Below are 15,990 nucleotides of genomic sequence, written 5' to 3'. Positions count from 1 at the left end.
GAAGTGGCAGATTGAGAGGTGGAGTGGCAGATTGAGAGGTGGAGTGGCAGATTGAGAGGTGGAGTGGCAGACTGAGAGGTGGAGTGGCAGACTGAGAGGTGGAGTGGCAGATTGAGAGGTGGAGTGGCAGATTGAGAGGTGGAGTGGCAGATTGAGAGGTGGAGTGGCAGATTGAGAGGTGGAGTGGAAGATTGAGAACTGACCTGGCAGGTTGTGAGGTGAAATGGCAGGTTATTGGTGCACAAGGTTGTGCCATATTGGAATAGAGGGTCTTTCATAGTTTGCACAATTCAATGGGCTGTCTTTCAATACAGTGACATCTGTAAGATTTGATAGTGGAACACATTCAACTACCACAGGAGCAGGAAGTGTTTTATAAATCAAACACAAGATATCAACTTAAATTGTAACAAGTAAACACAAATACATACAGCACTATTCATTCCCCACAGATACTTTATTGTGTCATTCTTTTCTATGCTCGCCAGATCGTAATAAAATCTGAAGTGTATTTAATTAAAATAATCAGACGTCATCTAAAAAAAACTACAAATGAATCATGAGCTTGTTGGACAATTCGGATAAAGGCACCAGGAAAGAAGGGAATAAACTAGAGACCAAGACAAAGGTACAGTACACTTCTAAATTAATTTTACATTTAAAAAATGCAGAATCATAAACTGAACTGAATACTTTCCATGTATAATCTTGTTTGAAGGGTATGGCTGCACCAAAATCCTTTTGCTGGATCCCTGCCACCTCAGCCATGAACTTCCTCCATTTTACTTTCACCTTCCCTTCCATAGGAATGGGAAATGTTAGGAATATTTTATGAATTGAATTCAAGACAACAAACTCAAATTGGAACCTTTCCTGGTAACAAAGAACCCTAAGGATAGGTATCACTCGGGTTCCTGTCCTTTGTGCAGTCTCCAAACATGAAGTGAGGAAATAGGTATGGGACTCTGGGATTCTGCTGATCTCCTCCTCCTCCTCCCCCACCTCGTTATGGTAGAAACCTCTTCACCACAGGGAAATTCTACTGCTACCTAGAGATGTTGAGTACAGACTGGAGGAAGAAGCCTCGATATGGTTACTTGAGACAGAAGCTTTGGCAGACATCTACACTGTCATCTCTGTAATCTCCTGTGGTACTAGAAATGGGTTGTCGCTTTTTGTCTCCAGTCTGTCGCCATCTTTTTCTTTTGTTCTACCTTCTTCTGCCCATGGGTGCCACTCACAGAGGGCACTTAGTGTTGCATGGGTCACCAGAGCGGAACAGGCCGTAGATGCTGACCAGAGGAAACATGGTGAGAGCGCCCAACATGGAGCCCAGCTGCACCACTGCTCCACACCAAACGAGGGCGCTGTGACCTTCATCACGCAGAACGATGCCGATCATCACCTTCACGTACGATAATGTCCCGACGAAAAGGATCCACGACAGGACCTGATGAGGAGAGAGGGAAAGTGACGTTAGTTAGACCTTCAGCATGTTATGGTGTCAGCCGTGGCTCAGTACATAACACTCTCACCTCTGAATCAGGAGTTCAAGCCCCACTCCAGAGACTTGGCACATCACCCAGGTGAAAACTCTCAGTGCAGTGCTGGGGTGCTGCACTATCAGGCGTGTCATTTCTCGGATAAGGCATTAAACCGAGGTCCCATCTGCCCTCTTGGGTGATTAGGAATGCTCTCAGGATGACAACAACTTGTATTTATATAGCACCTTTAATGCAGTAAAATATCCCAAAGTGCTTCACAGGAGTAATTATAAAACAAAATTTGACACCAAGTCACATGAGGAGATGTTAGGGCAGATGACCAAAAAGTAGCTTTAAGGAGCAACTTAAAGGAGGAAAACAAAGAACAGAGGTGAAGAGATTTAGGGAGGGAATTTCAGAGCTTCGTGCCTAGGCAGCTGAAGGCTGCCAATAGTGGAGCAATCCAGCGGAGGACACTATTTTGAAGAGTTGTCTCTGATGTCCTGGCCAATAGCTATCTTTCAAAAAAGATCAATTAAACAGATTATCTGGTTATTATCACATTGTGACACCTTGCTGTGTGCAAATTGGCTGCTGTGTTTCCTATATTACAACATTAACTACACTTCAAAACTACCTCATTGACTGTAAAGCACTTTCGGACATTCTGAGGTCATGCGAGTTATTTCTCTGCTGCACTGGAACTCTATAATGAGGTTATTTCCAGCTGGTACTTTTTACTGCTGAGCCAAACAGACCCAAGAGTGTCTTGGGTTCAATCCCCGCCCAATTCCAAGTTACCTACTCAGAGTTGGGCAGAAGTTGAGATGCCACTGTGCTTATGGGTTCAGCAAGGGGGAAATTATCCGGGGCTCCCATACCATCCCTGCATCCCCCACCACCAAAGAGTCAATCCCAGTCCAGTGACCTCTTGCTGGAAGTGAACCAACCCAATCAGGACATGATCTGGCCCTTCCACTGTCAAATAGCAACACGCATCAAAACATAGAAATTTACAGCACAGAAGGAGGCCATTCAGCTCATCACGTCTGTACCGGCCAGAAAAGAGCTATGCAGCCTAATCCCACTTTCCAGCACTTGTTCCATAGCCCTATAGGTTACAGCATTTCAAGTGCACATCCAAGTATTCTTTTTAAATGAGATGAGGGTTTCTGCCTTTACCCCCTTTTAGGTAGTGAGTTTGAGACCCTCACCACCCCTGGGTGAAAAAACTTTTCAACACCCCTCGAAGCTTTATACCAATTATTTTAAATCTATGCCCCCTTGTTACTGACACTTCTAATAAGGAAAATAGGTCCTTCCTCTACAATCTCTCTAGACCCCTCAATTTTATACAACTCAATTCAACATTTTTTAAAATGCCCCAGCTATCCCCAATTTGCTTACAACTGCACTTTCAAAATCCCAACTGTTTAGCCTTTTGCCTCCATTCGCCATGACATTTCTGCAGCTACTGATTTGCTCAACCGTAACCTCACCTTCACCTTTGATGCCCGAGTCCCCAAAAAAGGCCATTACTCTCTCACCCTGGCCGTTTACCCGGTACAGCTTTCATTTACTGAAGTCCAAGGGGTGCAGACTTGAACAGATATGATGGATAACTGGTTTGGCCATTCATCGCCAGATCTGGCTGGACCACATAAAACATTATGGGATCTTGCACCCATCTGCTAAAACTCCTCATTCTCCTGGGATACAAAGGTAACCCCCTAGCTTCTTTTCTCTATTCTGTCTTCTTAAAACCCTCTTCCCTCACCTCCAACAATAAGTGCGAGGAACTCATGGACTTCTCTGTCACTAAGATGAGACTATCCGATCAGCAGCTTTTGCCACTTCTCTCCCTTTCCCTCACCCACTGGGTTAATCTTCCTCTAAAGTTCCACTCTGTTCTAGTCCTGAACAGGCATCTTTCTTTAGTTTCTTTCCTATCACCCCTTATGCCCTCTCCAAGCTCTTCTTTAGCATGATACCCACCCCCTCTTCCCTCGACCTTATTCCCACTAAACTGCTGACCAGCCAACTTTCCTTCCTCGATCTTATTCCCATGTTAGTTGATATTAACTTCTTCAGGTACTGCCTCTCTCTTTCAAAACTGCTTTCATTACCCCTCTTCTCAAAAAAAAACACTTGATTATACTGTCCTTGCAAACTACTGCACCATCTCCTACCTCCCTTTTCTCTCCAGTCCTTGAAGGTGTTGTCACTTTGCTAATCCATGTACATCTTTCCTAGGACTCCATATTCAACTTCCTCCATTCAGCTTTCCACTCCTGCTACAGTACCAAAATGGCGCTTATCAAAGTCACAAATGACATCCTGTGGGACTGCTGAACTATCTCTCCTTATCCTCCCAAACTCCTCTGCAGCCTTTGACGGAACTGGCCACACCATCTTCCTCTAACGCCTCTCCATCACCCAGCCGCCTCGTTCCATATTTATGTAACTCTAGCTCTGTATACCATCTCATCTCACCTCTGTACTGAACTATGTCACAGTTTCTTCATTGTCGCTGGGTCAAAATCCCCTCCCTAACAACACTGTGGGTGTTCCTACACCAAAGAACTGCAGTGGTTCAAGAAGATAGCTCACCACTACCACCTTAATGGCAATTAGTGTTGGACAATAAATGCTGACCTCGCCAGAGATGCTTATGTCCCATGTATGAATAAAAATAAATGATCCCACCACACTATTTCAGAAAAAAGCAAGGGAGTTCTCTCAGGTTCAAAAGCAAAGTACTGCAGTTGCTGGAAATCTCAAACCAAAACAGAAAATGCTGGAAATACTCAGCAGGTCAGGCAGCATCTGTGGAGAGAAAAACAGAGTTAACATTTCAGGTCGATGACCTTTCATCAGAACTGGAAAACATACACCTCATCCAGACACATCTTTTTTTCTTTATTTGTCCCTTTACCACACCACTTGGCTCTGCGCAATGTACCTTTTGTCATTTAATCTCTCCTGCCCTCCACCTTATCACAGACCTTCTCTTTTGTTCTTAGAAACATAGAAAATAGGAGCAGGAGTAGGCCATTCGGCCCTTTGGGTCTGCTCCGCTGTTCAAAAAAGATCATGGCTGATTGTCTAATTCAGTACCCTGTTCCCGCTTTCTCCCCATATCCCTTGGGCATTAAGAAATATATCTATCTCCTTCTTGAATATATTTAATGATTTGGCCTCCACTGCCTTTTGCGGTAGAGAATTCCACAGGTTCACCACCCACTGAATGAAGAAATTTCTCCTCATCTTGGTTCTAAATGGCATACCCCGTATCCTGAGACTGTGACCCCTGGTTCTGGACTCCCCAGCCATCAGGAACATCCTCCCTGCATTAGCCTGTCTAGTCCTGTTAGAATTTTATAGGTTTCGATGAGATCCCCTCTCATTCTTCTAAACTCTAGTGAACATAGGCCTAGTTGACCCAATCTCTCCTCATACGTCAATCCTACCATCCCAGGAATCAACCTAGTAAATCTTCTTTGCACTCCCCCCATGGCAAGAACATCCTTCCTCAGATAAGGAGACCAAAACTGCACACAATACTGCAGATGTGGTCTCACCAAGGCCCTGTATAACTGCAGTAAGACATCCTTGCTCCTGTACTTAAATCCTCTTGCAAAGAAGGCCAATATACCATTCACCTTCCTAACTGCTTGCTGCACCTGAATGCTTGTTTTCACCTCCCCTTTCCCAATCTATCACCATTCAGATAATAATCTGCCTTTCAAAGTTTACAACCTCACATTTATCCACATTATACTGCATCTGCCATGCATTTGCCCACTCACCCAACTTGTCCAAATCACATTGGAGCCTCTTTGCATCCACCTCCCAGCTCACATTCCCTCCCCCACCCCCCCCACCAGCTTTGTGTTGTCTGTAAACTTGGAAATGTTACATTTAGTTCCCTCGCCCAAGTCATTAATATATATTGTGAATAGCTGGGGCCCAAGCACTGATTCCTGCGGCACCCCACTAGTCACTGACCCGTTTATTCCTACTTTCTGTTACCTGTCTGTCAAAAAATTCTCAATCCATGCCAGTATAATACCCCCAATCCCATGTGCTTTAATTTTGCACACTAACCTCTTATGTGGGATCTTAACAAAAGCCTTCTGAAAATCCAAATACACCACGTCCACTGGTTCTCCCTTATCTGTTCTACTAGTTACATCCTCAAAAAACTCCAGTAGACTTGTTAAGCATGTCAAGCTGACATGGGTAAACCCAAGCTGACTTTGTCCAATCCCGTTTATGCTTTCCAGGTGTTCTGCTATCACAACCTTTATAATAGACTCTTGCATTTTCCCCACTGTAGGCTAACTGGTCTGTAATTCCCTGTTTTTTCTCTCCCTCCTTTTTTTAAATAGTGGGGTTACATTTGCCACCCTCTAATCTGTAGGAACTGCTCCAGAGTCTGTAGAATTTTGGAAGATGACCACCAATGCATCCACTATTTCCAGGGCCACTTCCTTTAGTACTCTGGGATGTAGATTATCAGGCCCTGGGGATTTGTCAGCCTTTAACCCCATTAATTGCCCTAGCATTTTTTTTTTTACTAATACTGATTTCCTTCAGTTCCTCCCTCTCATTAGAACCTTGGTTCCCTAACATCAGTGGTAGGGAAACTATTGGAAAAAATTCTGAGCGACAGGAATAATCTCCACTTGGATAGGCAGGGATTAATCAGGGATAGTCAGCATGGCTTTGTCAGGGGGAGATTGTGGCTAACTAACTTGATTGAATTTTCGAGGCAGTAACTAGATGTGTAGATGAGGGTAAAGCAGTTGATGTAGTCTACATGGACTTCAGTAAGGCTTTTGATAAAGTCCCGCATGGGAGATTGGTTAAGAAGGTAAGAGCCCATGGGATCCAGGGCAATTTGGAAAATTGGATCCAAAATTGGCTTAGTGGCAGGAGGCAGAGGGTAATGGTCGAGGGTGGTTTTTGTGAGTGGAAGCCTGTGACCAGTGGTGTACCACAGGGATCGGTGCTGGGACCCTTGCTGTTTGTAGTGTACATTAATGATTTAGACATGAATATAGGAGATATGATCAGTAAGTTCGCAGATGACACGAAAATTGGTGGTGTCGTAAATAGTGAGGAGGAAAGCCTTAGATTACAGGACGATATAGATGGGCTGGTAAGATGGGCGGAGCAGTGGCAAATGAAATTTAATCCTGAGAAGTGTGAGGTGATGCATTTTGGGAGGACTAACAAGGCAAGGGAATACACAATGGATGGCAGGACCATAGGAAGTACAGAGGGACCTTGGTGTACTTGTCCATAGATCACTGAAGGCAGCAGCACAGGTGGATAAGGTGGTTAGGAAGGCATATGGGATACTTGCCTTTAATAGCCGAGGCATAGAATATAAGAGCAGGGAGGTTATGATGGAACTGCATAAAACACTAGTTAGTCCACAGCTGGAGTATTGTGTACAGTTCTGGACACCACACTATAGGAAGGATGTGATTGCACTGGAGAGGGTGCAGAGCAGATTCACCAGGATGTTGCTTGGGCTGGAGCATTTCAGCTATAAAGAGAGTCTGAAAAGGCTCGGGTTGTTTTCCTTGGAGCAGAGAAGGCTGAGGGGGGACATGATTGAGGTAAACAAAATTATGAGGGGCATTGATAGGTTAGATAGGAAGAAACTTTTTCCCTTAGCGGAGGGGTCAATAACCAGGGGGCATAGATTTAAGGTAAGGGGCAGGAGGTTTAGAGGGGATTTGAGGAAAACATTTTTTACTCAGAGGGTGGATGGAATCTGGAACACACTGCCTGAAGAGATGGTAGAGGCAGGAACCCTCACAACATTTAAGAAGTATTTAGATGAGCACTTGAAACGCTATAGCATACAAGGCTACAGACCAAGTGCTGGAAAATGGGATTAGAATAGATAGGTGCTTGATGGCCGGCACAGACACAATGTGCCAAAGGGCCTGTTTCTGTGCTGTATAACTCTATGCCTGCATAGCATTTCTGAGAGGTTATTTGTGTCCTCCTTTGTGAAGACAGAACCAAAGTATTTGCTTAATTGTTCTGCCATTTCTTTGTTCCCCATTATAATTTCCCCTGTTTCTGACTGCACTAATCTTTTTCTCTTCACATATTTATAGAAGCTTTTACAGTCAGTTTTTATGTTCCCTGCAAGTTAACTCTCATACTCTATTTTCCCCCGCTTTGTCCTCCTTTGCTGAATTCTAAACTGCTCCCAATCCTCAGACTTGCTTCTTCTTCTTCCCCCTCCCCCCTTTCACTTGTTCAAAACCTATTACATTTCTACCTTGTGCCAGTTCTGATGAAAGGTCACAAACCTGAAATGTTATCTGTTTTTTTCTCAACAGTCCTGGACAATATTTATCCCTCAACCAACCAGGCTAAATAACAGATGATCTGGTTGTTATCCCATTGCTGTTTGTGGGAGCTTACTGTGCGCAAATTGGCTGCCAGGTTTCCCTACATTCCAACAGCGACTACACTTCAAAAAAAGTACCTCATTGGCTGTAAAGCGCTTTGAGACATCCTGAGGTGCTGAAGGGCTCTATAGAAACACAAGATCTTTCTTTAGAAACTTATTTCAGATTTGAGAAGGTTCGGAATTTCAAAGTCCTAAAATTATAACTCACAATGAGGGTGCTGCCAGCCTGGGTCTGTGCTAGCCAGGGGCATGGGCTCAGGGCAGCCATGCTCATGATGTAGGATCCCATGCCAGTGCCAGTTAACGTCAGGAATCCCATCAGCTTTAGTGACCTGGAAGGGAAAAGGTGGAACATTAATGCAAGCCAGCAAGACTGCATGGCATTCTAAACGAAAACAGTACCCGGAAGGTGCCACCAAGGTCTGAGTGCCACAGGCAAGTGGGTACCACCACTTGGCTTCCGATCTCCACCAGGCTGGCCAGCTCTGTGGTCTCTCTCTCCTTTCTGTCAGGAACTGTCTTGGACTTCCCAGTGGAGATCAGGAAGCATATCCCATCATTTCGGGGTTCCAAGTGGTGCCATGCAGAATTTTTGTAAAAAAAAACAATCTACTTTCACTGACTGGGTTCGCTGACTCAGAAGACGGCTACGGTCTGAAGTCTTGCCCAGACCACCTGACCTTTAGGTTGGAGAAAGTGATGCTTCAGTTGTACACAGCCTTGGTCAGATCCTAGCTGGAGTAACTGCATTTAGTTCGGGGCACTACAGGAAGGATATATTGGCCTTGGAGAATGTGCAGGACAGATTCAGCAGAATGATATCAGGTCATACAGTGTTAAAAAATACGGTCTGGGGAAGACTTCAGACTGTAGCTGTCTTCTGAGTCAGTGAACCCAGTCAGTGAAAGTAGATTTTTTTTTTGCATAAACTGGGCTTGTGGTCCCTCAAGTGTAGGAGATTGAGAAGCGATCAAATTGAGATGTTTAAAATGTTTCAAAGATTCAAGAGAGTAGATACAAAGAAACTTTCCTCAGTGGGGGAGTCCAGAACAAGGGGACGTAATGTTAGAGACACTTTGCAGCCTGTCAGCCTGATTTGGTTTTGAAGTATTTTTTTCATGTCTGGGCACAGGATTTGGCATTAATTGTTACCATCATATTGCCATCACAGTACTCACACCAGCTCCATGTAAGCAAGTGCAGACACAAGTGACATTGGCACTGCCATGGAACCTCCTACAGTTCTGCTTTCCTGCCACAAGGTGGGGAATGTGAGCTTCGGTTATTTACAGAGCACGTGACTATCCTCTCATTGAGGAGGACTGGAACTGCCAGAACCAACATGAGTGAAACAAACCTGTCTTAGCAAAGCAGCTTATCTGAAAGAGCTGTTCAATATCAACCACGATGTGTTAGGCCAGGGTGGTGCAATGGTAGCAGTGGGGAGGGAGGTTAAAAGTTTTAAATCAGGGAATATGTTCCATTTTCACGGTGGCGGGTTTCGTGGTGTGTGAGTGCCCCACAGGACACTTCATTAACCTATTTAAATCGGGCAATTGGGAGCCTCATTTAAATGTAACAGCTGTTGTTTGTGTTTCCCCAGCCTCGGGAAACCTAACAGCGTAAGGGAAGCTGGAGCTGCCAGCTCAACAAGATAAGTACCTTTTACAGTAATCTTGGATTTACTCCCATTTGGAAACAAACGAACTTATTAGCGAGAGGCAGCATGGTTTTGTGAAGGGGAGGTCGTGTCTTACTAATTTGATTGAGTTTTTTGAGGAAGTGACAAAGATGATTGATGAAGGAAGGGCAGTGGATGTTATCTATTTGGACTTCAGTAAAGCCTTTGACAAGGTCCCTCATGGCAGACTGGTACAAAAGGTGAAGTCACACGGGATCAGAGGTCAGCTGGCAAGATGGATACAGAACTGGCTCTGTCATAGAAGACAGAGGGTAGCAGTGGAAGGGTACTTTTCTGAATGGAGGGATGTGACTAGTGGTGTTCCACAGGGATCAGTGCTGGGACCTTTGCTCTTTGTAGTATATATAAATGATTTGGAGGAAAATGTAGCTAGTCTGATTAGTAAGTTTGCGAACGACACAAAGGCTGGTGGAGTTGCGGATAATGATGAGGATTGTGAGGATACAGCAGGATATAGATCTGTGGGAGACTTGGGCGGAGAAATGGCAGATGGAGTTTAATCTGGACAAATGTGAGGTAATGCATTTTGGAAGATCTAATGCAGGTGGGAATTATACAGTAAATGGCAGAACCCTTAGGAGTATTGACAGGCAGAGAGATCTGGGCGTACAGGTCCACAGGTCACTGAAAGTGGCAACGCAGGTGGATAAGGTAGTCAAGAAGGCATACGGCATGCTTGCCTTCATTGGTCGGGGCATAGAGTATAAAAATTGGCAAGTCATGCTGCAGCTGTACAGAACTTTAATTAGGCCACACTTAGAATATTGCGTGCAATTCTGGTCGTGGAGGCTTTGGAGAGGGTACAGAAGAGGTTTACCAGGATGTTGCCTGGTCTGGAGGGCATTAGCTATGAGGAGAGGTTGGACAAACTCAGATTGTTTTCACTGGAACGACGGAGGTGGAGGGGCGACATGATAGAGGTTTACAAAGTTATGAGTGGCATGGACAGAGTGGATAGTCAGAAGCTTTTTCCCAGGGTGGAAGAGTCAGTTACTAGGGGACATAGGTTTAAGGTGTGAGGGGCAAAGTTTAGAGGGGATGTGCGAGGCAAGTTCTTTACACAGAGGGTGGTGAGTGCCTGGAACTTGCTGCCGGGGAAGGTGGTGGAAGCAGATACGATAGCGACGTTTAAGAGGCATCTTGACAAATATATGAATAGGATGGGAATAGAGGGATATGGGCCCCGGAAGTGCAGAAGGTTTTAGTTTAGGCAGGCATCAAGATCGGCGCAGGCTTGGAGGGCCGAATGGCCTGTTCCTGTGCTGTACTGTTCTTTGTTCGGCAGCAGGAGCAGAAGTGACATCCTGGATCATAACTTGGTTTTAAAAAAATTCCTCTTCTCCCCTCTAGCTCTCATCATTTTATATATTGCATCTTATCAAAAGGTACTAGGTTTAATAGTTAATGTACACATGGTCAATGTGATCTCTTGGATTGATTTTGCTTGCCTGAAAGGATCAGAGATAGATTTTCCAGATTATTTTTCCTTTTTGGTCCTGGATTTCTTTTTCTGGATTTTGTTTGCAGCTGTCCTGAGATTTTATGGCCACTGGGGTGGGGGCGGGGGGAGAGGCAGTGTAGGAGGTGTCTAGTCAAGATGCTCCAGGCATCATGAGTGTGGGGCAAGCTTGGTGAACCAGCTGGTGTATTTGTCATTTTTGAATGACAGAAATTATGAGCTGAAATCCCACCAGGGCAAGTGGAAAATTGAATTCAATATTTCTGGTAAGTTGTGGGTTAGCACCAGGAATGACTGTGAAAGATTGTTGCAAAAACCCACCTGGCCCTTCAGGATGGGAACCTTTCTACCCCACCTGGCCTATGTGTGACTCCAGTCCCACAAATATGTGTTTGACTCTTAATGCCCCTTGGGACATCTCAGGATGGGCATTAGTGTCACTTGCATTTCAAGTACCGATATTAGCAAGAAAGCAGCTTACCGGTTTGGGTAGAACATGGCGATGAAGCATGCTAGGGGGTTGGCCATGGCTCCAAGGGCAGCAGACAGGTGATAGGCCAAATTCCCATATGGCAGGCATGAGTAGGACTGAACAGAAGGTAAGACAGCGTTTGTCAGTGCATTTACCCAGCCGAGGACAAGAAAGATCAGAACCATCTCTGAACGGCAGTACTTCTCAGTCCCGAAAATGGTTTTCACCCTGGCTTCCCGTTGACTGTCCGATGGACTGATCATGGGTCTCTGTTCCGGCACCTCCATCTTGCACAATTCTGTCCCTCCATTGGCAGCTTCTGTCTGTTTAACGTATTTACTGGTTGCTCGTTGACGATGGGACTGTGGGAGATAGTTGAGGAGAATGAATGCCACCAAGCACACGGCCATCATACTGCTGAGAAAAAAGAAGAAGACCTCTGGGGGGAAATTGGCTGGCTGGTACTGGGCTATGATGCTGTAGCTGTCACCTCCAGTTGAGTTTGAGGTCACGCTGCCAGTTGCGTTCGTGGACATGTTGATGCAGCTAACAACCCCGACACCTTGGCCTAATGCGACGAGGCCTGGGACCAGCCCACTGAGGCCCTCTCCGATGAAATAACTGGTCAGGTACTTGGGCTGCAGGCGGGTCATGAAGGGCAGGAAGGTCACTGAAGATGTGCAGTCCACCAACGAGAGGAAAAACGCCAAGACCAGGAGTGCTGTGCTGTGCAGTGCACCAGCAAACACTGTTGTCACCTTCCAGAAGAAAGGCAGGAGAAAGGAGGCCACAATGCCTAAGCACACAATGGCGTAGATCACACCCAACTCATTCAGCTTCCTGGGTAAGAACTTGTGCATCAGGGTGACAAACAAAGGCCCCAAGTTGGCGAACTGGATGATGATGGTGAGATATGAAGGGAGGTACCAGCCTTCTGGGATTTCTGGCACAATGAGAGGTAGTTCTACCCAGAGACCATTGATAGCTATCCATGACCCTAATCCAAAAAGGGCAGCCAGCCCATGGACTATCAGTGCCATGGTAATCACCTGGAATGAGTGGCTACTCAATGGTCTTCAACGGTAGCCACCCAGTTTCTCAACGTGAAGCTGATGTTCTCCTTTAAAAATAAAAGGCAGACAAACAAATTCAGTAAAGCATTGGGTTCCTGTGCAGCCCTACAGTAAAAGAAGAAAGGAAATAGGGTTATGATGATTGTTAGCTCTGAGAATAGGTCACTTTTCTATTTGGGGTGTCCAGCAACAACACCAAGCATTCCCTAGGTCAGGTGGATCATTGTGAAGTGTAGAGTGGGGCTCCCTTTTCTCTATCCCAACAATATGCTTTAACTCTCCCCCCACACCACTGTCATAGAGCACCCCCTACTGTATGAGTTTGACAATAGCTCAGAAATTGCTGGATAAAAAACAGCAAGTTCAAGGCACTGCCATTAATAGTGCTTCTAAAAAAAAAAAATCAGTAATTTGTGCCAGGGAAGAGATATGCCGTGAGTTCCAATTCTCCACAAACTGCTGGACAATTTGTTAGAGTCAACAAAACTGAAACGATTACCATTTCAGGCTGGTAAGTCATGTCGTAAACTCCCTCTTAATGATGTGTTTTATGGTCCTGACTTAAAAAGGGGACGATGACACAGTGGAGTCTCACTCCAGCAGGTAGTGAGTGAATCGTTCCTGTGCATGCTTTTATTTTGGCTCTCTATCACGCGCGCGTTCTCTCTCTCTCTCCCCCCCCCCCCCCCCCCTCCTCAGGAAGGGGTCACTTGATAGCAATCAGGATTGGAAGATGATTTTTTTTTCTCCCGTACCAGCCTATGGTGCTGAGGTTAACTACAATATCCTCACTGAAATCACACCAACTCTGCAGAGACCAGGCACCAAACTCCCTCTTTCCTGGTTGATGGGAATGACACATTTGTAACAACTGAGCCCAGGTACATCAGAACATACAAAATTGGAGCAGGAGGAGGGCACCTAGCACTTCAAGCTTACCCTGCCATGCAATAAGATCATGGCTGATCTTCTACTTCAACTCCACTTTCCCACCTGATCCCCATATTCCTGGATTCCCTTATAGTCTAAAAATTTATTGATCGCAGCTTTGAATATACTCAACGACTGAGCAGCCACAGCCCTCTGGGGGGAAAGAATTGCAAAGATTCACAACTCTCTCTGAGTGAAGAAATTTCTCTCATCTCAGTCCTAAATGACCAATTTCTTATTCTGAGACTGTGAACCCCAGATCTTGACTCCCCAGCCAGGGCAAACAGCCTCTCGGCATCTATCCTGTTAAGCCATCTAAGATCTTATAGGTTTCAATTAGGTCAACTCTCATTCCACTCAACCCCTCATTATAGGACAACCCTCTTATCCCAGGAATCTACCTAGTAAAACCTTCGCTGCACCCACTCCAAAGCAAGTATATCTTTCCTTAGGTAAGGAGACCTGCCATTCCCTCCTCCAGTTCCATTTTCTGAAGCAAAATCCCTCAAAATGAACAAAGTGTTAAATCCCAGGAATATACAAAAACTACGGAAAATCCATCAAAATGACAGACCAGGGTAAACTGCAGTGTGGAGGTTGCTCACAGCACACGCACACTCGATCCGAATTGCATGCACACGTACTGACACTGACACATACAAAGTTCCAATTTAGTAAAAGAATCTACAAGAATTCAGTTAACCTTTCATTCCCCCAGTTCTAACTTTTAGACCGTGGTCAGGTTTGAAGCTATTCCTCTTCCCAGACGGAAGAGTATGGACTGTTCAGCTCCCTCAATGTGACACAAATATTACTACAGTTTCACCAAAAAAAATCCATCTATACATCTTGAATATATGTAAAACAATCTAATAAGGAAATAAAAACAGATCACTTTACTTAGTTGTACCATTTTCTCCCTCCTATTCCCTCTCTATTTAAATTTTAAATTGAATTGCCATTTTTTTCTTACATTCTCTAATATTTCTCCTTCAACTTTTGAAGCTTTCACTTTCTATTAATTTGCTTCGACTGACTATTTCTACTGAAAGAATTATAGAATTTTATAGCACAGAATGAGGCCATTTGGTCCATCATGTCGATGCTGTCTCTTTGAACGAGCAATCGATTAATCACACTCTCTTTGTTCTTTCCCCACAGCCCTGAAAATTCTTCCTTTTTAATTCCCTTTTAAAAGTTACTATTGAATCTGCCCTCACTACCCTATCAGGCAGCACATTCCAGATAACAACTCACTGGGTAAAAAAAGTAAATTCCCCTCACCTTCCTCCCAGTTCTTTTGGCAATTATCTTAAATTGTAACAGGACCAACTTATTTTATTTTACAAAAAAGTTGACTAAAAGCCAATTTCCTGCCTCTCAAAAGCCGAGCTTACAAAGATTTTGGACTTTGTATCATCAACTCATCCAGGCCAACCTGTAACCCTTCTCCTCGACTGACAAGTCTACCACCAAGACCTATCCTGTACAGCTGTTTGCCCCCATACCTTGATAGCGCCCGGATTAGTAAACAAATCTGTGCCACATAAGAGGGAGGTCATCCGCCTCACCCCAAATAAAACCCTCCGTCAATTGCGGTGTTTCTCTGAGCCACAGCTACAAGAGTCAAGTATCAAAAGGAGTGGAGATTCCGAGACATCCGTGCTGCTCGGCAGTCTAGCCCTGAAGTGTCATAGAAATCTTGCTTCCCTTAGCCCTCCCGACAGCCAAGGCCAAAGCAGATGCACATACTGTACCAGCAACAAAGATAATCAGACATTCCAAGGATGCGGGTCATCAGTAAGACTATCACACAGCACAATGTGCTGATAGAAGTGTATTGCAATTCATCATACATTGATGCAAGTGTATCAAAAGAACCTTGAAAACTGCAGTATGTGCAGTTAGAAGAGACTGGGTGAAAGGAACCCCTCTTCACTGCCTCCATCTGTAAGAGTAATGTGTGTCCCAGAGTGAGTTCTCGTACAATCAGGCATCTACTTACACTTCAGACTGAGACAGCAGGACACAAGCTCAACTGGACTTGGTGCCACTCACAGCAGGATAATAAATATCTAATTTCTCCTGACCACCTGCAGCAACGAGCCTGAATTAGTTCCGCTTCCCGCCACGATAGTGACGTCTTTCTTCTATGGCCTCCTTGTCTTGAGAGACAACGGGTAAGCACCTGGAGGTGGTCAGTGGTTTGTGAAGCAACGCCGAGAGTGGCTATAAAGGCCAATTCTTGAGTGACAGACTCTTCCACAGGCGCTGCAGATAAAATTAGTTGTCGGGGCTGTTACACAGTTGGCTCTCCCCTTGCGCCTCTGTCTTTTTTCCTGCCAACTGCTAAGTCTCTTTGACTCGCCACACGTTGGCCCCGCCTTTATGACTGTCCGCCAGCTCAGGCGATCACTGGCAAATGACT

The 15,990-nt window shown here is 45.0% G+C and overlaps 1 protein-coding gene across 5 annotated transcripts in view; it reads right to left on the bottom strand.

Annotated features, from left to right (window-relative positions):
* Positions 1–438: 438 nt before the first annotated feature.
* slc52a3-2a (solute carrier family 52 member 3-2a) overlaps positions 439–15,990 on the bottom strand; it is a 48,091-nt gene continuing 32,539 nt past the window's right edge. For all 5 annotated transcript variants that reach the window (XM_068015750.1, XM_068015751.1, XM_068015749.1 and 2 more), the window contains 3 exons: positions 11,569–12,679; positions 8,135–8,258; positions 439–1,450 (listed from right to left, as the gene is read on the bottom strand). In XM_068015750.1, coding sequence (XP_067871851.1) covers positions 1,238–1,450; positions 8,135–8,258; positions 11,569–12,599 — 1,368 coding nt within the window. In that variant the 5' untranslated portion in view covers positions 12,600–12,679 and the 3' untranslated portion in view covers positions 439–1,237. The remainder of the gene's footprint in view (positions 1,451–8,134; positions 8,259–11,568; positions 12,680–15,990) is intronic.

Source organism: Heterodontus francisci, chromosome 2, assembly GCF_036365525.1.
Source record: "Heterodontus francisci isolate sHetFra1 chromosome 2, sHetFra1.hap1, whole genome shotgun sequence".
In the NCBI taxonomy this organism is placed as follows: domain Eukaryota; kingdom Metazoa; phylum Chordata; class Chondrichthyes; order Heterodontiformes; family Heterodontidae; genus Heterodontus; species Heterodontus francisci.
Note: the sequence above shows the minus strand (reverse complement) of the source record. Positions and strands in the feature narration are given on the sequence as shown.